Source organism: Peromyscus maniculatus, chromosome 11, assembly GCF_049852395.1.
Source record: "Peromyscus maniculatus bairdii isolate BWxNUB_F1_BW_parent chromosome 11, HU_Pman_BW_mat_3.1, whole genome shotgun sequence".
NCBI lineage: Eukaryota > Metazoa > Chordata > Mammalia > Rodentia > Cricetidae > Peromyscus > Peromyscus maniculatus.
The window spans coordinates 65,108,017-65,135,524 of NC_134862.1; the positions used below are offsets into that span (position 1 = coordinate 65,108,017).

At 43.7% G+C, this 27,508-nt stretch overlaps 2 protein-coding genes across 7 annotated transcripts in view; both read left to right on the top strand.

Moving 5' to 3' along the window:
- LOC102916487 (torsin-1A-interacting protein 2) overlaps window positions 1-26,773 on the top strand; it is a 41,898-nt gene extending 15,125 nt beyond the window's left edge. For 4 of the 6 annotated variants that reach the window (XM_076547661.1, XM_076547660.1, XM_076547662.1 and 1 more), the window contains exons 2-7: window positions 6,056-6,425; window positions 16,415-16,587; window positions 17,277-17,798; window positions 19,603-20,124; window positions 21,573-21,674; window positions 22,692-26,773. In XM_076547661.1, the coding sequence (XP_076403776.1) occupies window positions 16,554-16,587; window positions 17,277-17,798; window positions 19,603-20,124; window positions 21,573-21,674; window positions 22,692-23,449 (1,938 nt within the window). In that variant the 5' untranslated portion in view covers window positions 6,056-6,425; window positions 16,415-16,553 and the 3' untranslated portion in view covers window positions 23,450-26,773. The remainder of the gene's footprint in view (window positions 1-6,055; window positions 6,426-16,414; window positions 16,588-17,276; window positions 17,799-19,602; window positions 20,125-21,572; window positions 21,675-22,691) is intronic. The other 2 variants (XM_076547665.1, XM_076547664.1) reach the window with 1 other exon arrangement.
- LOC102911069 (torsin-1A-interacting protein 2) lies at window positions 6,543-8,622 on the top strand. Its single transcript, XM_076547678.1, has one exon. The coding sequence runs from the start codon at window positions 6,682-6,684 to the stop codon at window positions 7,075-7,077; it is 396 nt and encodes a 131-aa protein (XP_076403793.1). The 5' UTR covers window positions 6,543-6,681; the 3' UTR covers window positions 7,078-8,622.
- Window positions 26,774-27,508: the final 735 nt, after the last annotated feature.

The window sequence follows — 27,508 nt, forward strand, 5'->3', positions numbered from 1 at the left end:
GTTTTTGAAAAGCTTGTTGGAAGGACAGTAGCTAGTTTTAAGAATCTTCTAATGGCTCAGTTAAAACCGTGTGAAAAGCAAATTGAATGATGATAGTATGGAATTTAAACCTATAAAATGTGTATATGATAACAGCTTACTGAATAGGTGAGTGAATGGAGAAGGAACACCTCACTCTGACAGAACTTCATAAACAACGCAGGCAAGAAGGAAATAGGGAGTCACCATTAGACAAGCAGTGCTGTAGGCATTATTTCATGTAACATCTGCCTGGGGTGCCAGTGGGTGAAAGCTAGAGGAGAATCAGGGTAACTGCGCAGTCTTAAAGTGTCCCTCCTAAGATAATGAGTAACTGCAGAAGCAAACAGTCACTTGACAGTGGGGACAGTGTGCAAACCTAGGGTCAAGGTTTATGTCCCTAAGACACAGGCACAGCATGGACCTAAGTAATAGGATGGCTCAGGACTTGCTGTTTCTTCAGTTTGGGTTCTTTTATAAACTTTTGTCTTCCAAATCACAGTAAAATAGAACACAAACTTAAACAGGCAGACTCTGTCCAAACTGACGGTGTTCTTCTAGACCATCAAGGTCACAAAAGACAAGGTAAAATTGAGAAACTTACGTATTAGAGATGGAGGAGAAATAAAAACCAAATGAAATGTGGGATCTGTTTTAAACGTGAAGATTTTTTCCAAAGCTCTTGGAGAGATTTGCTGATACAGATTTCAGATAATTAGGTCCTTTAACATAACTGGTTGCTGGACTTTGAGGGAAGCAAGGTAGGAGATCCAATAGCAGACTGGAGAACCCAGGAAATCCTTACATTTATAGATTTAGCAGCTTAGAGAAGGTACCAGATAGAGGATGTAAGACCTTAATTTAGGAAGCTAATCCTATTGGCACTATGCCTTGTGGGTATTACAGGAGCTGCTTAGCAGTTTAGGGAAGATAGCGGGGAGAGTATGAGGTGTGGTGATTCCCTCTACAAGGGTAGCCTCTTGATCAGCAGAATCCTGGCTTGGAACTGAGAACAGAAAAAGAACATTAACAGGAAAACGGAAATTTTAATGTGACTTCATTAATAGAGCCATGTTAAATTTCTTGGTTTTAATCATTTCACCTTATATCAGATACTGAATGAAGCATGTAAGGAAACTGCGTCGTTTCTGAGACTTTTCCATGTGTTGGTAGAACCAGGTATGTTGGTAGTGCGTGTTCCAGGCCAGCCAGGGCTACACAGGAAGACCCACCCTGTCTATAACCCCAGCCCTTTGAATAGGGGGTGTGGGGTAGGAGGAGGAGGAACAGGAAGATTGTTGGCCCCCAGTCTACCTTCTAGTTCAGCGAGAGAAGACCCTGTCTCAAGCAACACAGAGCAGGTTGTGTAATCCACAGCTTCAACCCCAGCACTGGGAGGTAGAGGCAGTCTAGGCAGATCTGAGTTTGAGGTCCAACAAGCTTACATAGAGATATGTAAGGATAAAATATTTAAAAGACTAGATGTGAGTAAATAAGCTAGGCGTGGTGGTACACACTTTCATTCCCAGCACTGGGGGGGCGGCGTGGGGGGGCGGGCAGAGGCAGGCTGATTAGAGTTCGAGGCCAGCAAAGTGAGTTTCAGGACAGCCAGGGCTACACAGAGAAACCCCAAACCAAAGCAAAAAAACAATAACAAAACAAGTGAGTGAATAATAAGGTGTGCAGAGAGTGTCTGTAATCCTAGTAGTCAGAAGGCTGAGGCTGGAGGACTGAGTTCAAGTTTGGGTTACATAACAAGACTCCAGAAAAAAGTAGTTATGGAAGTTGAAGGACAGTTGGGGGTCATAATCAAGTCTCACTGTATATTATGGGCACTCATGAGGCTGACACAGGAGAGGCACCAGTTGAGGCCAGATTGGGTTAACAGAAGTATGTATAGTATATGAACTGCTCCAGGCATCTAGTTTCTATGTTAAAAACTTCCCTAAGGAGGTATTGGAGTGTTTCCCCCTAGTTTAAACTCCCCCTTTCACACCACCTTTCAGGCACCCCAGAACACTTGTTTAAACATTGTTACCAGTTAGTGAAGATAATATACCCAGGACATTGCAATATAATAACAAACGTTGATGGAGCAGCCTTTTACAAAAAAGAAATAAACAGGTTTGGCATTGGGTCAAGAAACGGCACATTAGCTTTAAAGGTTTGGTTGTTGGTGTTTTAAACTGAAACTAGAATTTGAGCCAAGGAGTTTAATCAGGGCAGAGTAGATGCAGCTGTGCCAATAAAGGTCTGGTTCTTTATGCTTGTTTCCCTCCTCCCCCCATAAGTATGCTTGCAATGTGCACATGCATGCTGTCTTGGACATGTGCCTGTCCACACCTGTTTTGTCAGTTCCTGGAGCAAGAGAACATTTGCAGCTGTTTTCTAGCCTAGCACATTTCCCAGTTGTCCATTGTTGGGAAGAAAAATATGTGTGCTCAGTAGTGAAGATATAAATCCTTACTGACTCATCTACATTCAGAACTAAGTGTGGAATATGAAGCTCTTATCATTTTACTTTGTGTATAAACTTGGTGAAACTTAGCTGAGCAGTGGTGGCACACACCTTTAATCAGGAGGCAGAGGCAGGCAGATCTGAGTTTGAGGCCAGCCTGGTCTACAGAGCAAGTTCTGGGACAGCCAGGACTATACAGAGAAATCCTGTCTCAAAAAAAAAAAAAAAAAAAAAAAAAAAAACTTGGTGAAACTGTTATACAAAAGGTAGACAATTACAGTTATTTACTAACCTTAGTAAATAACTTAAAATACTTACAATTATAATCTCTCCAGCCCCCCAAAGATTTTTTTAAATTTTTATTCATAATATAGATCAATAGTATCAATGGCAGATTTGGGCTGGGACATCATGGCATACACCTTGAATCTTGTTAATGTGAGGCCAGCCTGGTCTACATGGGGAACTCTAGGTCAGTCAGGCTATGCAGTGAGACCCTGTCTCAAAAGCAAATAGGCAAGCAGTGTCATATGGCAGGTTCGGTTAGGAATGTAGCTCAGTTGGTAGAGTGCTCACCTGGCGTGCTACGGTTTCTGTCCCTAGTGCACAGAAACCAGAAGTGGTGGGTATACCTGTAATCCCACCTGGGATTACATGAAGGCCAGCCTGGGCTACATGAGACCTTGTCTAAAAGCAAAACAGTGGGGGTGTGGGGCTGGAGAGATGACTTAGTGGTTAAGAACACTGGCTGCTCTTCTAGAGGACCCGGGTTTGAGTCCCAGCACCTCTGTGGCAGTTCACAAATGTCTGTGAACAGTTCCATGGGATCGGATACCCTTTTCTGGCCTCTGTAGGCACCAGGAGTGCATATCATACACATACATACATGAAAGGAAACACCCATACACACAAAATGTAAAAATACATATCTTAAACAGATTTGGGGTTTTATACTTCACACTTATTAAGGAGAATGAAACAGGATCAGGCTAAATTCTTTAATTCATGTAAATCTGTTGCTGTTAATTGTTGTACGCGTTTCAGTGGATTTAAATAGAATTCAGTTTTTCTGTTGTTAGGGAAAACATTTCTATTTACCCCTGGCTGGCTGGAACTTACAGTCCTAGAGCTTCTGCCTGCTAAGTGCTCATGTTCTCAAACAAAAAAAGCAGATATGTGTTTTGTGCAGTATCTGGGTTACATGGAAACTTTTTAAGCTTTGGTTTTGACCCACTGTTTTTGTTTTGTTTTTTATTGTTTTTTGCTTTTTGTTTCCCTGACTGTCCTGGAACTTACCTTGTAGATCAGGCTGGCCTCAAACTCAGTGAACAGCCTGCCTCTGCCTCCTGAGTGCTGGGATTAAAGGGGTGTGCTACCATCCATGCCCAGCTGGCCCACTGTGTTGGTGATCAGTTTGTTTTCTGGCTTTGTCTATACATGTTACTAAATGTCCTGTGATCTCTGTGGGTGACTTTTCTTAAAAAAGCTTGTGTAAAGTTCAGTAAGCTTTCAGCTGTAATACTGATTCCAGTCTAGACTCGGGAAGTGTGAAAGATTATTTTCTCTGTATATGTCTCAATTGACATTGTGCCTCACATAAGGCAGTTTTTGATTTTTGGTTGTTTGTTTTTTCAGTCGTATTTCTATGAAGACATAGTGCTTAGAATTTGTAGGAAAAGCAATACCTACTCTCTGGGCCTCTTTGTTTTTTGAGGCAGGGATTCACTGGGGCATCCAGGCTGTCCTGACACTTGTGATCCTCCTGCCTCTTGCCTTTGAGTACGGGGATCTGGGCACACGCCACAGTGTAGGTTCCTCTGTATCCCAGTGTTCCACACCTGTTAGCCTCTGGGCAGGGTCACTTCCTCTTGTCCTTGGTGCGGAAGGCTGGCTTTGCCTGTTTCTTCTCTTACTGCTGTTTCTAATACTTGAAGTTATACATTAATGAATAGAGATGCTATAAGCCATTAGGATTTATGATAGAGAGAGCATCTTTGTTCTCCACCTAGTTACAAGAAGGAAGAAAAATGAGCTCAGTGGTCAAGTGCACATGTGAGCCCTGGATTCAGCTCCCACTGTGTGGGGGTGATAGAGCTTCCTCAGATCCCATTCACTTCCCTCTCCTACCAAAGAGAAGTTAGGGTGCTGCTAAGCTCCCCGTTTAGCTGTATTGCATGTACTCCTGGACAAACCATTTTTATGCTTTTGAAACTCTGTAAGTGGAAAATTTATATAAGAATGTGTGTATTCATATGTATTTTTTTTTCTTGTACTTTGATTTTTTTAACTCAGCAGTTGGGATTTCATCTGTGTCTGTATGTTATATTCTGTGGCAGTATCTCAGTTTATTCATCCATCTTATTTGTGGACATGTAGCCTTTAGTTTACTGTTAACACTGGGCTACCATGGAGGTTTTACTTACGCATTTGAAAGCATCTATGAGGAATTCTCTTGAGTATATTCCTGAAGAGTATGTGAGGTTACAGAAAATGGATTTCTTTAGCTTTTTGGGTACTGACAAATTAATTTCCAAAGTGGTTATATTAATTTACACTCCTAGAATTAGTATAGGGATTCAAGTTGTCCTTTATTTTCTCTTACTTCTTTAAGACTGGCAAGATGGCTCGGGGTAGAGGCACTTGTCATCCAGCCTGATGACGACCTACTTGGGATTCACATCCTAGGCCTCTGACCTCCATGTGTCCGCTGTGGCATGTCCGTGCCCACACACATACACAAAACAGATAAAATGTAAAAGTATTTTAAAGAGATACTTGTGATAGGGAATAAAATTCTTGTAATAAGGAGTGAGGCACAAAAGTCCCGGCTCTTGGGCTGTCTATGCTTTAGTGACAGAACGGGAACAGTTATGAGAGCCATTGTCAACAGGACAAGGAAATCTACTATTCCTGGTTTCACTCCCAAAGACTTCCTTAGAAATATTTCCGGAAACTGAGGACCTGAGTTGGTAGCCTGGCACCCAGTTACCTGACCTCAAAAAGCACATTACTGCAGGTGTGCTGAGTCTGGTCTCTTATCAGGGTGTGGCCCTGCTTTTACCGTGTCATCAGGGGCTCGGACCCCTGTTACATTCTTTCAGTGTCCCTGTTCTCACATGATTGAGCCTCGGGATTTATAAAAACTACTGGAGGGTGGCAGGGCACATAGTGTAATTTGATAAGCTGACGCTTCCTCTACAGCCATCTTGATGGGTGTGTCCCGGCTCCCTACCTTGTGTGTGTTACATTCAGGGTCACGAGAGTAGCTGGGGTCTATTAGGACTTTTCATGGTTAGATTAAAGCCTATGTTGCAAAGACTGTCATAGTTACTGGTACCTATATGTTAGGGGAAAGAAAGAAAATCCACACCAATCCTCATATAAATCCTGAGTGATTCAGAACCCATCCCAGTGCCCAGAAGAGTCACTCCCAAATAGGTTGGGTGGGTTTGACCTAATTAAGTTATGGGGAAACCCATGAGACTGTGTCATCTGCCTTGACTGATGCAAATAATTCTCAAATGCATGTTTCTAATATTGTGAGCAACTGCAAAGCCCATATGAGTTTATCATTTGCAGGTATGTGACGCATTCCCAGACCATCCTGCAAGCTCAACGCCAGCTCCTTCTCTGTGACTGGGTCCAGATAAAGGTCCTTTCAAGACTGACTTCATTGGATCTACTGGCAAGGACCCCACCAGGTTTTCCTGACCCTACTACATCACTGTAAAGAGCCATCGGGCAAGAGTGCCAGCATCAACAGAAGACACACTGCGTCCGGCAGCGCCTGTTTCACCAGGCATAATAACCTTACCAGCAGTGCAGAGTACCCTTGTGGGACACCATCACCCGCTGATACTGCTGCTGCTGCTGAACAGTTCAGACTAGAGGTCTGGCTTTCCTTAAGACGCTGGGATTTGAAGGAGCTATTCTGTGATCTGTGCTTCTAGTAAGTGACTGATAGTATTCTAGACTGGACTGGTCCGTGAGTACAGAGACTGAGTTGCAATTAAGTGAAAAATAGAATACAAGATCTTGAAGAACTGCACTGAGGTGCAAGCCAGATTTAACACTCCAGTGCTGTGACCTGAGAAGTTGCTAAGGAAACCTGTACCAGGACCAATTGTCACCGCCGCTTACTGCCTTTCTCTGTGTCATTGTTGCCTTTTGCTGTTACACTGCTTGTGCTGTCTTTCTAAGCCCAGATGTTCTCCGATAACTCCCACTGCCCTGACTGTGGGCAGCAGTGGTTCCCTAGTTTAGAACTAGGGCATTGGTTATACCAAACTGAACTTGTTGAGAATGAATGTTACCAAGTGTTCTTAGACCGTATTAACCGAGCTGATTATTGCCCTGAATGTTATCCTGACAATCCTGCTAATAGAAGCCTTGTTCTGCCTTGGTCTTTCCCACTTGAGTGGGCACCTCAAAATCTCACCAGGTGGACCTTTGAGAAAGCTTGCCACCCATTTCTTCTGGGTCCGCCACTGGTTAGAAAAAAGATACACGACTCCAGAGTAGCTGGTTTTAATCCTGCATTACAGTTAATCTTGACCAGAACAGACAAAACCTTAAACAAGAAACTTGGCCAAAGCAAGTGACTTCTGTAACAGAATCATGAACTCTTCCAGGGCTTTGTGTTCATAGCCTAGGGGAGAGGAATAGTAACTTGTTTCTGTTTTCTTTCTCTCTTAATTTTTTTTAAGGTGCTGGGGATTGAATCTGGGTGCCCTTATGCATGCTAGGCAAGTGCTCTTCCGCTGAGTTTAACCCGAGGCCCTTTAAGTCCGACTCAGTCTGTCACTACTTGGTCTACTGCTTGACTTGTTGGGTCTGCTTCTGCGATCTATGCATTTTGTTTTTTGTTTTTAGCATAAATTTAGTCAGTATTGCAGACTGTTTACCTAGAACCAAACTAACCTGTAGTCCAGACAAATGCTTTAGAACTAGATTGCCCCTCCTAAGTATTGACGAGATAATGTGGGCTGGAGGGGAGGCCCCATGCCAGATGCCCCATTAACTTTTTCTAACAGCAACTTTTATGAGAACACATTCTTGTAGCTGGATTCTAGATTATTCTAGTAAATTTTAATACACTACATTGTTCTAGATTTCTCCTCTTATACATTGATCAGTAGTGAGAGAGATGTGTATGTATATAAAATTTTTTCACATATATATTGACACTTCTATCGTCAGCATAAGTGTTACAGTGTTGATAGCTGGTCCTTTCACATTCTATTTGTCAATACCTACAGAGGTTACAAAAAAGGGTTAAGAATGCCACCAGTTTACACTCACTTGTCTCTACATAACCAAAGACTGCTCTGTCTTGTGGTGACTGAATTTAACGTCCTCCTATGGAAATGGAAAAATAACCTGTGCTGTGAAATTCAGAACAGATGGTAAAGCTTGACTCCATATAATTTAAGAATAGTCTAGAGGATGCTTTGTCTTAGACATAAGAATGTGTTGCTGAGCATTGGCCACATTCTGGGGTTCTCCTGTTCATGGAAATCATGGAATCAGATTTGGAGTTAAGCAACTAGAAAAAGCTCCTGGGAACATCTGAGAAGCCACTGAACAATTTTAAATCCCACTTAAGATTCTAGGTGATCCAGTGCTTGTGTAGCAGCGAAAATGTCATCAAGGACCTGGTTCTTCTCTTTCCTCCCCTGGGGTTCTTAGGGGGGTTGCCTTTGTTTTCATAGTTGTTCTTGAAATGAATTCAGTTATGCTTTCTTGTGCCAGACAGTAGGGGACACGTGGCTTTCTTTCTTAAAAGTCTTAATTTGGAAATAAAATCTTTCTGAAATGTCTCAGCAGATTTTTTTTTTTTTTTAAATCTCAGCAGGTACTGGTTGACACTAGTCTGAGGAAAAACTTGGCAAAGGAGAAGATTGGCCTTGCCCTGATATGGCACATTGCCTCTGCTGATAAAACTGTCATCTTTTAAGGGGGGGTGTATGGAAGAATGAATAGCTGTCGATATGCACCAAATCTTGCTTTCCATATGTTGTGAAATCTGGTTTTTGTCTGACTCTATAAAGATTGTATTCTAGTGAGCCACTGTTGTGCCTGCCTATGCCCATCATGGTGGAGGATCTCTCCTGGTACATTGCTGAATAAACTGTGTGGACTGCTAACTTGAAGACTAGTCAGTCATTAACTTGCAGTGAGACACTCCCTCACTGTTTATCCTAAAGCTCTTCCCAAGACAGCCTTTTTAGAGGCTACTATTGCCTCTTCGTTAGTTAAGAATGCCTATGCCCCAAGGACTTGGCTAAGATTCCACGTCTTAAGATTTAAACATTAGCAAAATAGAAACAAATTTTTGTTTTAACCAACTTTTTAACTAGTAGTATCAACATACAAAGAATTTATACCATTGAGTTCTCTAAACCAGCAGCAACTGGACATACTTTTAAATTTAAAATTTCTTAGTCTGTAAACTATTGTGAGGAGTCTATGGACCATACACAGACCTGTATCAGTACATCCATTGTATGTGCTTAATTTGGCTTAAAAGGGGAGCCTGGTGAGCTCTGAATACTGCAAGTAACAAGTTGAGCAATGAATCTGAATGGTCTGTCTTCAGCAGCTCTGGGTGATGGCATTGTAGAACTACATGAGTATGTGGGCCAGAGAAAGGACTGTAGTCATTTTGTCTTCGCATGTAACATGAAATGCCCAGTATGTAATAAGCTACTAGAAATCATTGTCACATGGAAGAGCTAAAATTGAGCAGAGAAGGAAATTTCAGAAGCCTTTGATAGCTTAGGTTTTTGGAATATTTTTAAAAATACTTTTAGAATACTGTGTAGATTAGAACACTTCCAGTAAATATGAATAATGGATTTTACCAAAATTTAATTTGATTAAATTCTAATGATTAAAATCAAAATGATCTGAGATACTCAGTGTTTTGTGCATGCTACAGTCTTCATAGTGTGGATAATGATAATGACGTAATGATAACATTTTTAAATGACCATCATAACTTCCCGTTATTCTCTGGTGGATTTGGGACTAGAAACATTGGGGTGGACTGGAAGAAAAATACCGTCTCCAGAGACTGCTCTTACTGTGTGTGACTGACTGAGGTTATAGTCTCCAAGTTACAGGGAGAGAAACCTCAGCCAAACAAATAAGCAAATCTAAGGCTATGGCATCCAAGGGATGTAACAGTCTGCATATCATGGCCATCTGAAAAAGTTAGGTGAGCCACCTCTTTCCAGTCTCCATGGATTTTTGACAACACAGCTTGAAAACTGCTTTTTTGGTTTTTTTGGGCGGGGACGAGTCAGGTCTCAAACTCGAGAGATCTGCTTGCCTCTGCCTCTGCTTCCCTATGCACCACTAAGCCCAGTAAAAACTACTTTTTATGAGGGAAAAAAATAATAGCTTTTCAGCTTCTGGATTTCTGTTCTAATTCTGTTAAATGGCCTTGGGCACTTGAACTATTTTTTTCACATGTGAGGCTGTGATCGTACCTGCTTCGTACTATTACACACTCTACCGGTCACATGACAGGAAATGTTTAGGACAATGAAGCTGAAACTAGAACTAGAGGACAAAGTCGTAATAACAAGTCGAGCCAGTTAGAACTTGATGCTTGAATTATCAAAAACTTAAATCTGATGGGAGGATGTGATTGATCTTGGGACTTGTAGGAGTTGTGAGTCACATGGTCTCAGGTCTGAAGGTTGAGAGGCCAGGAGGAACAATGACCCAAGATGGATATAACATCTTTTGTAGCTTAACTGGTAGATATCAATGTGATACAAATTGGTGTTACCGGAGACTTTCTACAGCATTAAAAATAAGCATTTTGAATAATGTGGATCTGAGCTGGTGGGCATGGTAGTGCAGGCCTTTATTCCCAGCACCGGGGAGGCAGAAACAGGCAGATTTTTATGTGTTCAAGGACAGCCTGGTGTACATACATAGTGAGCTCCAGGCCAGCCAGCCACCTTGCCTGGAAGATAGGGGAGTGTTAAAGAAATCTGAGATTTACTCAGGCTGTATATACTAGAGTCCCAGTTCAAACCTAGATCAACTGTACCAGAGTCAGGGATCTTTGCAGTGTTTAAGCTTTTTTCTTGTTTCTTTTTTTTTTTTTTAAGGGTCTTAGTTAAAACACTGGGTGTCATAAGCAGACCACCACCTCACTTTAGATCCTGGCTTTACCTTTAGTTGTGTGTTCTTGAGTAAGGTTTTTAAAACTCACATCTTGGTTTGGAAAGTAGTAAGAATATTAGAATAGTTTCTACTTTATGCAATGTTGCAAAGATTGAGTTGATAATACATGTTTGGCTGCCTGGCACCAAGAAGGCACCCTATAAATGATCAAAACCAGCATCCAATCAATGTTAGGTATCCTGTGTTCTTCAATGCCAGATCAGGATGGCAAATTGCTTACATCCAAGAAAACGGTTCTTTTCGTTCTGAGAGCCTAAAATGGCATAGTTTACTAAAAAAAGGAATCTTTAAACATATCAGACCCTACTGCTGTGCACTTTTTATGGTGTCCTTCATGTCTAAACGTCTATCCCGGAGAGACTGATGGTCCTTTGCTCTATTCATATTGAACTTTATTCCCATCTCCTCCTCTTTGCTTCCGGATACCCAGCCCTTCCCTTTTGTTCTGGCTTCCCCAGATCTCTGTCTTGCCTTGTTTTCCATGGCTTCCTCCGGCCACACCTGAGACTTGAAGGACAAGAAGGATGAACATGGCCCTGCTGCCCTGCCAGCCCTGAGTTTTCTTCTCCACTCAGCCTTTCCTTGTCCTGGCTTTCCAGCCTGCTATAAAATGTGTAGGAGGCTGTGGTTGAAGCTCCGTGTGCGCTCCTGGTTGTCATTATAGGCCCTTACAGGTACTTTTTTGTACAGAGGCAAATATATTTTGTTACTCTTTTTTTTTTTCTTTTCCTTTTTTTCTTGTGGTATGTGTGGGTGTGTGGTGCACGCACATGAGTGTGTTTGTGTTTTCACCCATGCACGTATATGTGGAGGACAGCAGAAGACATTAGTTTTCCTCTATCAGTCTTCAACTTATTCCTACTGTTTTTTTGGCTAAGCTGGCTAATCAGCAGTCTCCCAAGACCCACCTGTCTCTACCACCCAGCCTTGAAGATTTGAACCCAGGGCCTCATGTTTGTACAGCGGGTGTTCTTGCCTGTTACAGCATCTCCCTTACCCATTATTTGTGGTTTTGGTTGGTTGGTTATTTGTTTGTTGGTTTGGTTTGGTTTTTCGAGACAGGGTTTCCCTGTGTAGCCTTGGCTGTCCTGAAACTCGCTCTGTAGACCAGGCTGGCCTCGAACTCATAGAGAGCCTCCTACCTCTGCCTCCCGAGTGCTGGGATCAAAGGCGTGCGCCACAACTACCCAACCCATTATTTGTTTTTGTTTTTGTTTTTTGTTTTTTCCGAGACAGGGTTTCTCTGTGTAGCTTTGGACCCTGTCCTGGATCTCACTTTGTGGATTAGGCTAAACTCGAACTCACAGAGATTCACCTGGCTCGGCCTCCTGAGTGCTGGGATTAAAGGCGTGCACCACCACTGCCCGGCTTTTATTTGTTTTTGTTTTTTTAAAGTTACTAATTGTCTTAAACACAGAGAAAACTGCAGGACATTAACAAATATTTGCACCCCGATCTAAAAGACATTAACATTTTGCCACATTTGCCAGAAAAATGTAAGCTCGCATTTAGTATAGGCTCCGTGAGTGGAGAATGAATCTTAGAACTTTCGAAGCCCTGGGAAAGCTAAGGCAGAATGGCCAAGGTTTGGTGCAGGTGTCCGGGCTACAGGGCTAGGGTTAAAGTGGACACGATCCAGGGAGAATTAAGCTACGTTTTACATAAGTAGAAAAGTGAGTTACTGTGGGACACTAAAAACATTTAACATTTGAACTTGGAAGAGATTCACTAAATGTGCTTGTGTCAGTGGACACATTCCTATGCTTTGTGGGAAAGATAACCATCAAATACCTTTTTTAGACAGCCAAGGATCAGTTTTTCTGGTTACAGAAAGTCTCCAGCAATACATTTGTTATCATTATGAAGCAGGGCCTCACTTTCAGGTTTTTTTTGACATAGGTCTTTCTTGTAGCTCAGGCTGGTCTGGATCTTGCTGTAGCCTAGATGATCTCATACTCATGATCCTCCTGTCCCTGCCTCCCAAGCACTCACCACAATCCCCAGCTTCTGCTGCCTTTTCTTTGTGAGGGTCCAAATGAAATCGCTTCCTAATATGGACTAGTCACCGCTCAAAGATGGCCTGAAACAGCAGCCTCCAGATTGCTCAGATACCAGACCACGTGACCTTGTGAGTTAAGGTAAAAAACATGTTTATCCCCCTGGTGCTTTGAGGGAATGCTGCTTGAACCCTGTACAGAGGTGAGGGCTTACAAAGGGCTTGAGAGCAGCTGCCGGGCTGACATGTGCTTGTGCTAGGAGAAGTGTATGCTGAGCATTTAGAGAATTTGCTGTGGGGTTCCTTCACCACTGCTTTTTACTACACTAGCTAGATGAAACATTTTTGTTTCCAATAGAAATTCCTTTATTAGTCAAATTGTCAATACATTTTGAGTATCTCGTGAGGACATCTTTAGGCAAGTTGCTAAAAAGTAAAAACTTCATTTTTTATATCACTTGGTGTTCTGACTTCCCAGAAAACTCGAAGTTGAAAATTAAGGGGAAAACGTAATGTTTTTGTTAATTCTTTGAGAATATCAGTTTATTTTGATCATATCCTACTCTTACCCCAACTCCTCCAGATCCACCCCCTCCATCTTCCCCTCCAAACACACTCAACATGGAGCTTTTTCTTCCCCAACTTCTTTCTTTTTTTCCTCAACCAAGTCCAGTCTGTGTTGCCCAACTAGTCTTAGAAGTGGGGTCTAGAGTGTGGTTGACCTGCCAGGAGTCACATCACTAAAGAAAACAGACTCTCCCAACAGATATCAACGGCCAGGAATTCCTTAGCTCCTGGTGATAGTTCATTTCCACCTCCCCCTTTCCATGATAGGATTTGTTTTTTCTAACTCGAGCTTGCACATGTTGTTGCAACCACTGTGAGTAGTTCATATGTATGTGACTTGCTGTGTCTGGACAAGTGTCCCCTTTAAGTTATCCATCACCTCTGGCTCTAAAGACTTTCTGATCCCTCTTCTGTGAAGATTCTAAGACTTGCAGGGAGGAGGGGGGTGACATGGATATCCCACTGAGGACTGAGTACTATAGTTTCTTGGCTCTTCATGTTTTCCATTTGAGGGTCTCGATATTAATTGTCATCTGCTGCAAAAGGAAGCTTCTCGGATGAGGGCTGAGTGAAGCTCTCATCTATGAGCATAGGAACAAGCTATTAGGAAACATTTTCATACTACGTCCATTTAGCACAATAATAGTATTGGGTTCTCCTTAGAGCCTATGACATATCTAGCCATAGATGAAACATTTTAGGGCATACAGCAAACACACAGGCTTTACGTTGGATGACACATGACACTTGTTGATCACCCCAGTTTTCCTCAGGCTGTTTTCTAGCCTATACTCCTTCCTCTAGCAACCGCTAGCTTGCTTTTCTTTCCCTGTAGATTTTAATCATTTGCCTAGTCTAGAATTTCCTGTAAATGGAGCCATATGACATATTTTTGTTATAATTTTTTTAATGTGGTGCTAATGATTAAATCCAGGGCCTTGCAGATGCTGTAGAAGTCAACCACTGAGCTACACCTACACCCTTAATGAATAGTCTTTTTGTCTTTGTAGTTATAATTAATATACTAGAAAATTATCCTCTCTGAAGTCTGTAATGTTACTGTTATATTTATTACTAAGAGGCTGGGCATGGTCGAATGTGTTTGTGATCCTGGATCCCAACAGGAGAATTGCTGTAAGGTCAGGACCAGCCTGGACTATGTGGAAGGTCTAGGCATACTAGGGCTATGTAGAGAGACACTGTCTCAAACAACAGTAAAGGAGGGAGATAGGTGAGGACTAGTGTTGTAGCTCAGTGGTAGAAACACTTGTGTAACATGTATGAGACCCTGTGGTAGCACACGCGCACACACACACACACACACACACACAAGCTGAAGTGTCAAATCTAAGAGCTTGAAGAAAAAAAGAGCAGACAAGGATCCTTTAAATTTGAGACATGATCTTAAACATTCATACCAGCAGAAAGAGGGGCCTGTTCCTAGGTATCCATTTTCTCCAGTTTATATACCATACACATTCATTTTCTTAAAAAATGTTTAACATTTAAGCCATACAGTGGTGGTGCATGTCTTTAATTCCAGCACTTGGGAGGCAGAGGCAGGCGGATCTCTGTGAGTTCAAGGCCAGCCTGGCCTACAGAGCAAGATCCAGGACAGGCTCCAAAACTACACAGAGAAACCCTGTCTCAAAACACCAAAAAAAAAAAAAGGTCTAACATTCATGTGTTTGCGTCACATTACATTGTATGTATGGAGGTTGCCGTTGGAGGATAACCTATGAAATTAGGTTGTCTGTCACTACGTGGACTCCAGCACTCACTCTTAGGTTGTCTGTTTGGTTTGCATTTTATTTTGCAAATCGGGGGTTAAGCCTTAGGTCTTGTACATGCCAGGCAAGGGCTGAACCATTGGGCCTCTCCCTAGCTCTTGGTTATCAGTTTTGGAGGCAAATGCTTTCACCTGCTGAACTGTTTGCCTGTCATAAATTTTTAAATACGCTTTTCGAACAGTATATAGAGTTTTACTGTACACTGGGCACTACAATAGATGGTTGAGTTGAAATATTAGCATGTGAGAGTGCTGTGGAAAAATGCAAAGGAAGCTAGCTTTGATATGCCTCTCAAACGGGCTATCAAAAAATGTAACCCTTTCCTAGGCCCTATCCAGCTGCGTTTCTGTGTTTAATCCTTGACCTCATTTTAACAGCTAATGGAGGAGGTTAAGTAACGTACTGAACAAATTGCATTCAACAGTAAGACTTAACCTTACAGTGACTTGATTTTTATGGCCTAAAATTGGCTCCCGATTTTGCTCCTTTTGAGTAAAGCTTGTATTTGTCTTCTCCGAACATCACAAGGACATGGTATGAAGGGGTCTGTGTCTCTGTAGGATTCCAGATGTGTGCTTGCTGCATCTGCAGGCCGTCCGTAGCTTGCAGGCAGCACTTAGTCTTAGGTGAGCACTTCTGGTCCCAGGGGTGTGAGAGAGCAACCCGGCCAGAGACCCACAGCAGCGCAAGTTCAGGGCTGCCGCTGCATCTGTTTTCGGGAGGATTCTGGGCTGGAACTCAAAGGATTCTCATTAAGATTCTGGTCCCTTGGTCTTACTTTTTACACTTTTGGAATACACTAGGGAGTTTTAGAAGACGGTGGCGTCTGTACAAGATTCATAGTTTGCAGAGGTTTTTTTTGTTTGTTTGTTTGTTTTTCTGCAGTTTGCTATTGGGATATGAGGCTTCTGAAGAAAGGTTTAAGAAATAACACAAGCCAAGCAGTGGTTGCACACACCTTTAATCCCAGCACTTGGGAGGCAGAGCCAGGTGGATCTGTGTGAGTTCAAGGCCAGCCTGGTCTACAGAGGGACATCCAGGACAGGCACCAAAACTACACAGAGAAACCCTGTCTCGGAAAAAAAAAAAAAAAAAAAAAAAAAAAAAAAAAAAAAAAAGGTGTGGGGGAAGAACACAAGACTAAAGAGTTGGGTTTTTGTTTTGTTTTTCGAGACAGGGTTTCTCTTTGTAGCTTTGTGCCTTTCGTGGAACTCACTCTGTAGCCCAGGCTGGCCTCAAACTCGCACAGATTCTCCTGGCTCTGCCTCCGGGATTAAAGGCGTGTGCCACCACCACCCGGCGACTAAAGAGATTTTAATCAGAGCTGGAATTGAGTTTGGCCCTGGAGTGGATAGAGTCATTTAATTGTTTGTCTTCTTTTAGACGCTGTATGTCCTTGCTTCTTGCTTCCATGGGACACATGAGTCCATTGGAACTTGGGACAAGAAGAAAACAAGGTATCTCCACAACGAAACCCAGGCACTAAAAAGGCGTCCCAAACTCTGGAAAGCCGGACACAGACATGGCGGACAGTGGCTGCAGGGACCCTGTGGAAGGTAAGACTGGTCCTCACAGCACCGGGTGAGTGCTGTAGGAAATGGGACTGTGTTAGGGAAGAATGTCTCTGGTGACCAAAACCTCAAGTTCTGAAGGGAGAGATTATAATTCAGTGGGTTAATTTGTTGTTATCCTTACCTTTTTCATATTCCCTGATTTTTACATTATATTAAATCTAATTATAAGAAAGATAAATGTTTTAGATTCCTGTAAATAGGAAATAGTTATTTTAGCAAAATGCTAGCCATCTTTTAAAAAGATGGTAGACTCATCTTTAGAATTCTGTTTATCAAATGAAAAAACCTATGATTTAGAGGGGAACTTTCATACAACGCAGTCTTCATCCTGCTTCTTGGTGTGTGTGTGTGTGTGTGTGTGTGTGTGTGTGTGTGTGTGTGTGTGTGTTACAGAATAGGCAAGTGTGAAAGAGAAAAAGGACATCCAATTCTTTTTTTTTTTACATCTTATTTATTTGTGTGTGTGTGAGTGCAGGTGCAGGTCAGAGGACAATGTGTAGGAATTGCTTCCCTCCTTCTACCATGCAAGTCTTGGGGATCAAACCTGAGTGGTGTGTGTGTGTGTGTGTGTGTGTGTGTGTGTGTGTGTGTGTGTGTGTGTAATTGCAGACCTTGTCAGAGTATAAAACTATGGATGAAGTGGGTAAAAGGAAACATTTTTATCTCACCAGACTCTCAAAAGGATTTGGAAAATGATCCCTCAGTCAGCTCTCAAGCCCAGGGCACTACAGTCACACCGAATGACACTGAAGAAGCCCAGACCCCTCATCCTGCATCTGATCTCAAGACCCACCAGCCTGAGGTAGGGGCCAAGGGTCAAGAGCATGCAGACACAGGTGACAGATCAGGAAGTTCAGAGGACGCGGCTGTAGGAAGACATCCGATGGATAAAGCAGAGCACAAGAGCACCCCACATTCTCAGGACCCAGAGCGGGAGCGTCACCCCGCCTCGGAGCATCTGGGTGCAGAGGCCCTGCATCTGGATCCTGCCTGCTCCCAGAGCAACAAGGGAGGAGGAGCAGATGCACACCTGGGGAGCAGGTCTGAAGCCCCCCCAGAGGGAGCAGGGGACAGATGTGACGCTGCTCGGGAGCCACTTGCTGCAGACGCCACCACCGATGTCCAGAGTCCTGATCACTGCAGTGCAGGCCCAGGGAGCCAGGATGTACTGAGGAGGCGCCTGCCTGTGCCAGGTGAGAGAACCCTCTGAACTGCTGTCTCCTGCCTGCGCTTCCCTGGGAAGTGGTGGAAGTCGTTGGGGCCATAGGATGCTGGAGTGGGGTGGGGTTCCAGCTCCTAGACTAGCTCAGTCACTGTGCTTACCTGCTGCCTGTGTGTGTGTGTGTGTGTTATAGAATAGGCAAGTGTGAATTAGCTAATTAGCTTTTTCAGAAGAGAAAGAGGACATCAGTTTTGGCGTTTTTTTCACAATTATTTATTTATTTATTTTGTGTGTGTGTAGTGAATCTTTCTCTGTCCCACCGGCCAGCTCCCAAATCATGACATGGAGACTTACTATTAATTAAGAAAGCCCAGCCAATAGCTTAGGCTTGTTTTTAGGTATCTCTTATAACTTAAATTAACCCATTTCTGCTAATCTGTGTGCTTCCCCAAGGCTTGTTTACCTCATCTGCATACTGTCCATCCTGTTTTCCTGCTTCCTCCATGTCTCCTCAAGTCTCCACCTTTCTTCTTCCCAGCGTCCTCTGTGCCTGGAAATCCTGCTTAGCTATTGGCCATTCAGCTCTTTGTTAAACCAGCCAGAGTGGCACATCTTCACAGTGTACAATAAGATCATCCCACAACATGTGTGAACGCAGGTGAAGGTCAGGACAGTCTGCAGGAATTGGTTCCCTCCTTCCACCACGCAGGTCTCAGGGATCAAACCTGAGTTGTCCTCAGCCTGGCAGCAGGTGCCTCTATCTGCTGAGCCCTCTTGCCGGCCCTGCCCTAAGAAGTTTTTAAATGTATAAAAAGCAGAACAGTATAATGAGCCCCCAAGGACTTAACATCCAACTTCAGCTGTTAGCAACACAATCCCGATCTTGGTGCCTGCCCTGCCTGGCAGGGGATGTAGCTAAGTGGTAGACACTTACCTAGCATGCGAAGGCCTGGAGTCAACCTACCACTACAGAGGAAACAAAATGAAATTCATGAGACAGCTGGGAAAATGTGCATGACATGTACTTGGTGATGTTAAGAAATTATTCATTTCTAAATATAGTAAAAAAGTGTTACAACTTTTTTGTAAGAATCCTTATCTTTTTAGAGGTGTATATCCTTGTATTTCATCTGAAATCGTGGGATGTTAGAACTTGCTTCAGTAAAATGATAGGAGCGAGCCGGGCGGTGGTGGCGCACGCCTTTAATCCCAGCACTCGAGAGGCAATGGCAGGCGGACTCTCTGTGAGTTCGAGGCCAGCCTGAGCTACAGAGTGAGTACCAGGATAGCCAAAGATAGATGGAGAAACCCTATTTTGAAAAACCACCAACAACAACAATGAAAAAAGATAAGAGGGAAGGGAAAAGTGAGGGGGAAATGCAGATGGAAAAAGTACACGCTGTTGTTGAGACAGGGTCTCTGTGACACAGGCTGGCCTGTAGCTCATGACCCACTTGCTTCAGCCTCCCGAGGGCTGGGATTGCAGTAGGTGTGTCCTACCACCCTACTTTAAGAGGATAGACTTAGTAGAGCTTTATTATTTTATTATTATTATTATTATTATTATTATTATTATTACTTTAGTATTCACAATTGCTTTATATCAGTATTAGCTATTAGCTTTATTAGCATGGACAGCTTGTTTTACCCTTGGTAGGATCCTAGAGAATTAATGTTTAAGAAAAGAGCCTTATAAATCATGAAAGAAAAATAGTGTGTGTGTGTGTGTGTGTGTGTGTGTGTGTGTGTGTGTGTGTGTGTGTGTAATTGCAGACCTTGTTAGAGTATAAAACTATGGATGAAGTGGGTAAAAGGAAACATTTTTATCTCACTAGACTCTCAAAAGGATTTGGAAAATGATCCCTCAGTCAGCTCTCAAGCCCAGGGCACCATAGTCACACCGAATGACACTGAAGAAGCCCAGGCCCCACATCCTGCATCTGATCTCAAGACCCACCAGCCTGAGGTAGGGGCCAAAGGTCAAGAGCATGCAGACACAGGTGACAGATCAGGAAGTTCAGAGGACGCGGCTGTAGGAAGACATCCGATGGATAAAGCAGAGCACAAGAGCACCCCACATTCTCAGGACCCAGAGCGGGGACGTCACCCCACCTCGGAGCATCTGGGTGCAGAGGCCCTGGATCTGGATCCTGCCTGCTCCCAGAGCAGCAAGGGAGGAGGAGCAGATGCACACCTGGGGAGCAGGTCTGCGGCCCCCCCAGAGGGAGCAGGGGACAGATGTGACGCTGCTCGGGAGCCACTTGCTGCAGACGCCACCACCGATGTCCAGAGTCCTGGTCACTGCAGTGCAGGCCCAGGGAGCCAGGATGTACTGAGGAGGCGCCTGCCTGTGCCAGGTGAGGGAACCCTCTGAACTGCTGTCCCCTGCCTGCGCTTCCCTGGGAAGTGGTGGAAGTCGTTGGAGCAATAGGATGCTGGAGGGGGGTGGGGTTCCAGCTCCTAGACTAGCTCAGTCACTGTGCTTACCTGCTGCCTGTGTGTGTGTGTGTGTGTGTGTGTGTGTGTCTATTTGTGTGTGTGTGTGTGTGTGTCTATTTGTGTGTGTGTGTGTGTGTCTATTTGTGTGTGTCTATTTGTCACGATGTGCTTATGGAGGTCACAGGACAGCTTGCATGGATCCTTTCAGCTCTCCCACCACGTGGGTTCTGGAAACTGGACTCAGGTCACCAGGCTTGTCACTGTCACCCACCGAGCCATCCTGACGACCCATAAATTGCTTTTTTTTTTTTTTAATAGGTATAGATGTTTTGTCTGCAAGTATGTCTGTGTAACATGTGCATGCCAGATATTCAAGGTAGTTTAGAAGAGGGTGTCAGTTTCCCTGAAACTGGAATTACACACAGTTGTGAGCCACTATGTAGGTATTGGGAATTGAACCCGGGTCCTCTGGCAGAGCAGTGGGTGCTCTTGACCAGTGAGCCATTTCTCCAACCCCACAAATATATTTTTAAATATTGTTTTTATTTACTGCTTATATTCACGCAATATGACAAAAAAGGAACACAACCTAAGGAAAAAAATCTTAGGTTTGTTTCTTATGAGGATATTTAACTTCAAACTTTCGATATTCTTGTCCTTTGGGAAAAAATATTGTGAAAATCAGTAAGTGAATCTGTGTAAATCAACACAAGTACGCACACATGGATTCGTGGTTGGTTTTCTTGTTGCTCTTGTTTTGAGATAGCATGTCACTCTGTAGCCCGAGCTGGCCTCAGACTCACGGTGATCCTCCTGCCTTAGCCTTCTGAGATCCAGGATCACAGACATGCACCGCCATGCCCAGTACTTCTAGAAGTACTCTAAAGAGCTCAGTCTGAAATGTCCATGTTCTAGTACCAAGGCATTCATCGAGGGCTTGACTGTCCCTGACACCTAGTATGTGTCATGCGTGTTCATCAGAATACCTGGGCAGAAACGCTTACCCCGCTTCTTTCATTGTGTTTCTCTGGCATCCAGCACATAAGTACAACTTTATGAATAGTTTTTGAGTTGGAAAAATTAATGAATGAACAAACATGATGAATGCAATTAGATGGACCATTATCTACAGTTAAAATTTCTCCATTGTGGAGGTTCTCCATGGGTAGAAAAATAAAACTGTGGTTTGAATGTAGTGTGTGTGAGGGAAAGAACCTAATACAGTGAAATGAACTAATGGGCAGTTTCGGTTGGCATAGAAGGAAAATCGGCAAAGTATAGGAATCCCGTCATGCAATTGGATGAGAGGTAAAGGGTGATACCTACTCTGACAATGTACCGTCTCCAATGTTCCTCCTAACCCTAGAGGCCGGAAATCCTGAAGAAGAGATGCAGTTGGTGAAGGAAAAGGAAGAGATTGCACAGGATACCCTGAGAAAGATTGACAAAAAGAATCTCTGGAGCTATGGTGAGAACAAGCTTCATTTGGCTACAGTTGGTTTACATTCACAGATCCCTCAGAGAAAATGCCTAAAAAACTATTTCAGTTAAGCAGTTTTAACTTTAATTATTAATACATTCAATAAAATAGAGCAATAAAGCTTTAAAGTTTTTTCCTCCAGGAAATAGCTGTTTGATATTTTGTTTAACAAATAGAAATCCTCACCGTCAGAAAATGTCCCCCACCCCTACTCCCACCCTTACTGCCGACCCCCGTGGGGGACTGAATTAGGGCCTTGAGCCTGCTTGGCAAACACCCTACCACTGAGCTACCTTGCTTGAGGTGGAAAACCCTGTAGAGAGTACAGGAAACTGAAACTACCTTTGTTTTGTTTTGTTGAGACAGGGCTTTGCCATGTAGTCCGGACTGAGATTCCCTGTGCAGCCCAGGCTAGCCCTCAGACACATGGCAGGATTCCTGCCTCGGCCTCCAGAGGCTGCCGCTTCCGTCGGAGGCTGCTCCTGTCTCAGACTGCACACTCTGGCCCTTGGCTTTCCCTTTCGAGGCCGAGTCTGCATGTGTAGCCCAGGCCTCCCAGGCCTCCCACATGCTGAGATGTGGAGGCTGTGCCACCCTGTCGGGGTCATTTTTAAGTTTTGACTGCAGAATGGTCTGCTCTGGCCAGTGTGTACTTTTAGAAAGTGGAAGAAAGTTCTCGTGATTCTTTGAAAAGCATCATTGATTATAACAAAGTATGTGAACAACTTGGACATAGATCGTCTATCTTCAAATAGCTTCAAGAGATTAAAGAAGGTATTTCTGTCAGATTTTTTGTTTTACTTCTGTGTAGACCATACTGGCCTCAAATTCTTGACGATCCCCCTGCCTCAGCTTCTGTTCGACATTTTGAAAGTACAGGAGAGTCAGGCCAAGGGAACTTCCGGTCGGTCGTCAGAAGACCGACGGAAACCTGTTAGGTCGCTGCTTCCCACAAGCTTTGCTCCCGACTCACGGTCTTGTTCTCTGTTATCTCTCATCTGGCAGGGCCTGTGTTTCTCGTCTGCCTCGTCGTGGCTCTTGTGCTAAGTTCCGTCAACAGCTACTATTCCTCCCCAGCCCAGCAAGTGCCCCAGAACCCGGCTCTGGAGGCTTTCCTGGCTCAGTTTAGCCAACTGCAGGATAAGTTTCCAGGCCAGAGTTCCTTCCTGTGGCAGCGAGGACGTAAGTTTCTCCAGAAGCACCTCAATGTCTCCAGCCCCTCTGAGCCTGCCACCCTCATCTTCACGGCTGCCCGAGAGGGGAAGGAGACCCTCAGGTGCCTGAGCCACCACGTCGCCAATGCCTACACCTCTTCCCAGAGAGTGTCTGCCGTCTCCATAGACGGGGCCAAAAGAGCCCAGCAGGACAGCGACACAGTCAAGCTGTGGGTTGACGTGGAGCTCAGCAGCGGGTTTGAGAACGGCCACAAGGCTGCCGTGGTCCACCGCTTCGAGTCCCTGCCTGCAGGCTCCACCCTGATCTTCTACAAGTACTGCGACCACGAGAACGCCGCCTTCAAAGACGTGGCCCTGGTCCTGACCGTCCTGCTGGAGGAGGAAACACTAGAAGCAAGCGTAGGCCCCAGGGAGACCGAAGAGAAAGTGAGGGATTTACTCTGGGCTAAGTTCACCAACTCTGAGGCTCCCAGCTCCTTCAGCCACATGGACCCAGACAAGCTGAGTGGGCTCTGGAGCCGCATCTCCCACCTGGTGCTGCCCGTGCAGCCCGTGAGGAGCATCGAAGAGCAGGGCTGCCTTCTGTGAGGCCAGGTTGAAGGGGCAGGTCTGGGGGCTCCCTTCCCCTGGGAGGAGACATGACCTTATTTTTAAAAAAGCTTTCTTCTTCTTTTTTTTTTCCTTTTGTAAAAACTTAATCTAAACTTTGATAAAGCTAACAATTGGCCTGATGGTTTTCTTTGCCTTTTTAAGCAAATCAGGCTTAGAGTACAGCAAGATACATAACACTGAGGGATTGTTTAAATGTCCAGTCCATGCGCAGAATCATTGCACAGGAAAATCTGATTTTCAGAGGGACTTCAGCAGGGCTGCTGCCTTGGGAGGACTCCACAGAGCCTCTTGGACAGTGTTCCGGACTCAGACTAGTAATCCCAGTGATTTCAGGGAACGCTCCTACCACATAGGAAGTATTTTTAAGACTCACTTTAATAAGGCAGTTGTTGGGTTGTGTCTTACACAGATTTGCACTTTGAGTAGATGAAAACAGGAAACTAGAATTCAACCCTCCAAATCCGACCTAAGAACTTGGTTCGTGTATGCTTTTATTCCACTAATGAGCTGAGGTAAAAACAGCTTTGTTAAAAAACAAATGTTCCGGAGTATTAGAATCACTGTAGGAATTGTTAGTAACCACTGGGAATGAAGAAATCCCAACTGGCTGTATCGTTTCTCTGTGCCTGCCAGCAGCCCCCTCCTGCATATGAGAACATCTCTACTCAACATTTTCCGTTAAGATTGCAGTGGAGCACCGCTTCACTGAGAAGGAAGTTTGAACCCCATTGATGCAGCAAAAGCACATTCTAGAAGCTGTGACCTCGGATGGGAAGAGATGGAAGCGTTAAAGCTTAGGAGTAGGAAGATGGAGTAAGGTTTGCTGTGCAGGGCGGTAGAGACCTGCAGATGAGACACGGTGTCGAGGCGTGGCCTCCGGCTTTGTCCTTTTCTCCTCTTCTGCCTCTGCTGCTGGAATTTCACAGCTGTCTATGTGAGAGTTTGAGTGCCGTTTCCGAAGAGATGTCGGTCTCAGCAGCTGGCATGACTTTACCACATGGGCTTTGCTATGCCATGATGGGACATTTCATTCGTCTCTTGACAGCTAGTTAGAAATGCCATTAGGGAAGGAATTGGAGAAATGAAAGAGGAGTCCTACATAGGGAAGAGAAAGAGAAACCATGGCCAATATCAGTTGTTAAGCCATGCCCCATGATGGTTAGGCTGGGCCCAGTAGCTGTTGATAGGCATATGAACTCTAAAGCGCTAGTAAAATGATCTGGTCTGTTCCATTACGCGGATGGGAATAGCCCTGGAATTTTGCACTCAGTTTTGGCTCGTCTGCTGCTATGAGATCATGTATATAATTAAGAAGTTAAGTTATTTGAATCTGGAGGGATTTTAGGAAACACTAAGAAGATCTCTATTGATAATTAAAAGGATCATAAAGACATGGGGTGGGGAGTGATCTGAAACCATTTACCACAGAAAGAACCTTTGGTGTACTCAGTTCAGTGTAGAGACACACATGAAGACGCAGTACATATTTGGGATTTTGAAGGAATCGTCAATAGATTTGAGAAAAGACCCTAAACACAAAGTTTAAGCATAGTGAATGGAATTTGAGTTTCAACCCAGTGTAAAACAGAGGGACTGAAGAAAAATCTGTATGCCATATTTGATTTTTTTTTCTGTATTCTAGACTTCTGCTTGTTTGTTTTGAATGCTAGTCTAGACTTGTCCTAGGGCCCTGGCTGGCCAGGTCCTCATTCTGGTCCAAGGCTGACTTTGAACGTACGGTAATGTCTCCTGCCTCGGTTTCCTGAGTGCTGGGGTTATAGGTGTATACCATCACACTCAGCTTTAATTTCAGCCCTTAGCTGTTAGCATGTTAACATTAACAGGTTAACATTTCACATAGAACCAAAGGTGCCTTGCAGAACTGATATGCTGGTCTTCATCCTGTGCTACCTCAGACTGCAGGGGAACAGGTCTAAAGTATGTGTACACAGTCTATGTCGGGTGGCTCTGATCACGGGTGAAAAACTTTCTTCATTCAGTTAAATATAGTTTTACATAATTTGCTGTCAACATAAATTTAGGATATAATACATTTCTAAAATTTAGTTATTTGTCAATTTTTTTACTGCTGACTGTTAAAATACACTTTTCCTTCTATACATAAGTACAATCAACTGAGACTAGTCAGTTTTCTATCCACTATTTCAAAAACCCTTTTTTTATATTTAATTTTTTGTTTTTTCAATAGTGGGGATTGAACCCAGGGCCTTAACATTTGAGGAAAGTGTCCTACCACTAAGCTACATCCCCAGACCTTACACATCATTTTGAAAAGAAGCATACATTAGTTTGATGTCAGAATGAGTGATTCTGTTTTTGATGCAGTCTTTACATAGCCCAAACTAGTGATTCTCAGGCCCTAGACTTCTGTGTGGTGGGATTATAGGAGTGTGCCACCACACCAACTTAATGTAATTACTTTTTAAACAAAAATATATTTTAAAATGTACACATAATTAAAATCTGTTATCTGATGTATTGTCTTCTAGTCCATTGTTTTTTACTTTTTTCAGTTTTTCATCCTTGTGTGTGTGTGTGTATAGTCATTATTTGTGATTAATTTGCTTGACTTAGAAAAATTATTCACAGTGACATGACAGCACACACCATGTTTGAACATCACAGTTTAATTAGTGCCATAGAACAAAAATACATATATTTGTTTGTTTGTTTTTTTAATGGGAATCTCTTCTTGAGTAATACCAAGTCCCAGAAGCAAGCAGGGGAATTGGAAATTGTTTTTGGACTTGGGTTTTTCCCTTTCAGGTAAAATTCAGATTTTTAAGTTAGCTTTCAGAGATTAGCAAAGAAGTTCTAGAGAGTTCTTACCATAGAAATAATTTTAGAAATTTAGAAATAAATTTAGTAAATTTCACCTGGAAGCCCTCAGGTAGTGAGGCTCGGCCTGTGGCCCACCCTGACCGTTGGCTGACAACAGAGCATTGTCTCACGGCCTTGGGTTTATACTTCTTGTTAAAGACAGGAGCATTGTGAGCACTGATGTTAGGATGTGACTGACAGATGTGGCCTGTGAAGGTGGAGATAATGCAGCAAGATGATTTTCACCAACACGCTTACTTTCTCTAGCTCACCAAGATTTCTTAACCACCGACTTTGCCTTTATGCATTTACAAATGAAATGGCTTTGACGGTACTGATGTCAGACTTGCTCATGTCACCACGGATGCTTTTTGCATTTGTTTCCATATTGATGATGTCAAATGTGCCTTATTCAAATCAACTGCTGGTTAATATACAAATAAATCTCCTTAATTTTTCCTAGTTGACTTATTTTTGACTAAAATCTCCAAAATAAAGAGTTACAGAAATGGGCGTGTGGTCATTAATGGTGGGAAGGGTCAAAAGTACCCTGGCAACACCAGGCGGTGTTGGTGGCTGTCAGTGACAAGGTACAGTGCAGGCGGTGTGTCCAGAACACTTGGCGGTGTTTATGTAGCAGTTCATTCCCACTGGACCGGCTCTCTCTTGACTGGGGGAGAGTGAAATAGTGAACACAGCCTTGGGAGCTGTTCCAAATGTGGGCTGTGCCGACTGGGGATGTAAAAGTGTGTGTGTGTGTGTGTGTGTGTGTGTGTGTGTGTGTGTGTGTGTGTGTGAAACATCTTGTATGTTGGAAGTAGGGAGGTAGTTTGTGTCAAACGTAGAGGCCAGGGAGGGCGGTGCATGTAGTAAAGGGTTTGCTGCACAGACGTGAGGATCAGAGTTCGGATCCCAGCACACACAGGACAAGTTGGGCTTCCTGCAGATGACTGACCTTCTACACCCAGGGGTGTGACACCTAGCATCTGCCGTCTGCTTGGACACAGGCACACACTAACATACGTCTAAAACAAGAAACTGCATGGCAGCACATATCTGTAGATCCAGCTCTTGGGAAGGTAGAAACTCCTGGGGCTCACTGACCAACCAGCCCAGCTGAATCTGTAATTCTAGACTGAATGAAAGACCCTCTCAAAAAAGGTGGAGTGCAATTGAGGAAGACATTCAACATTC

Excerpts from the sequence above, each read along its gene's own strand:
- LOC102911069 (XM_076547678.1), top strand. The coding sequence starts at position 6,682 with ATGTTCTCCGATAACTCCCACTGCCCTGACTGTGGGCAGCAGTGGTTC.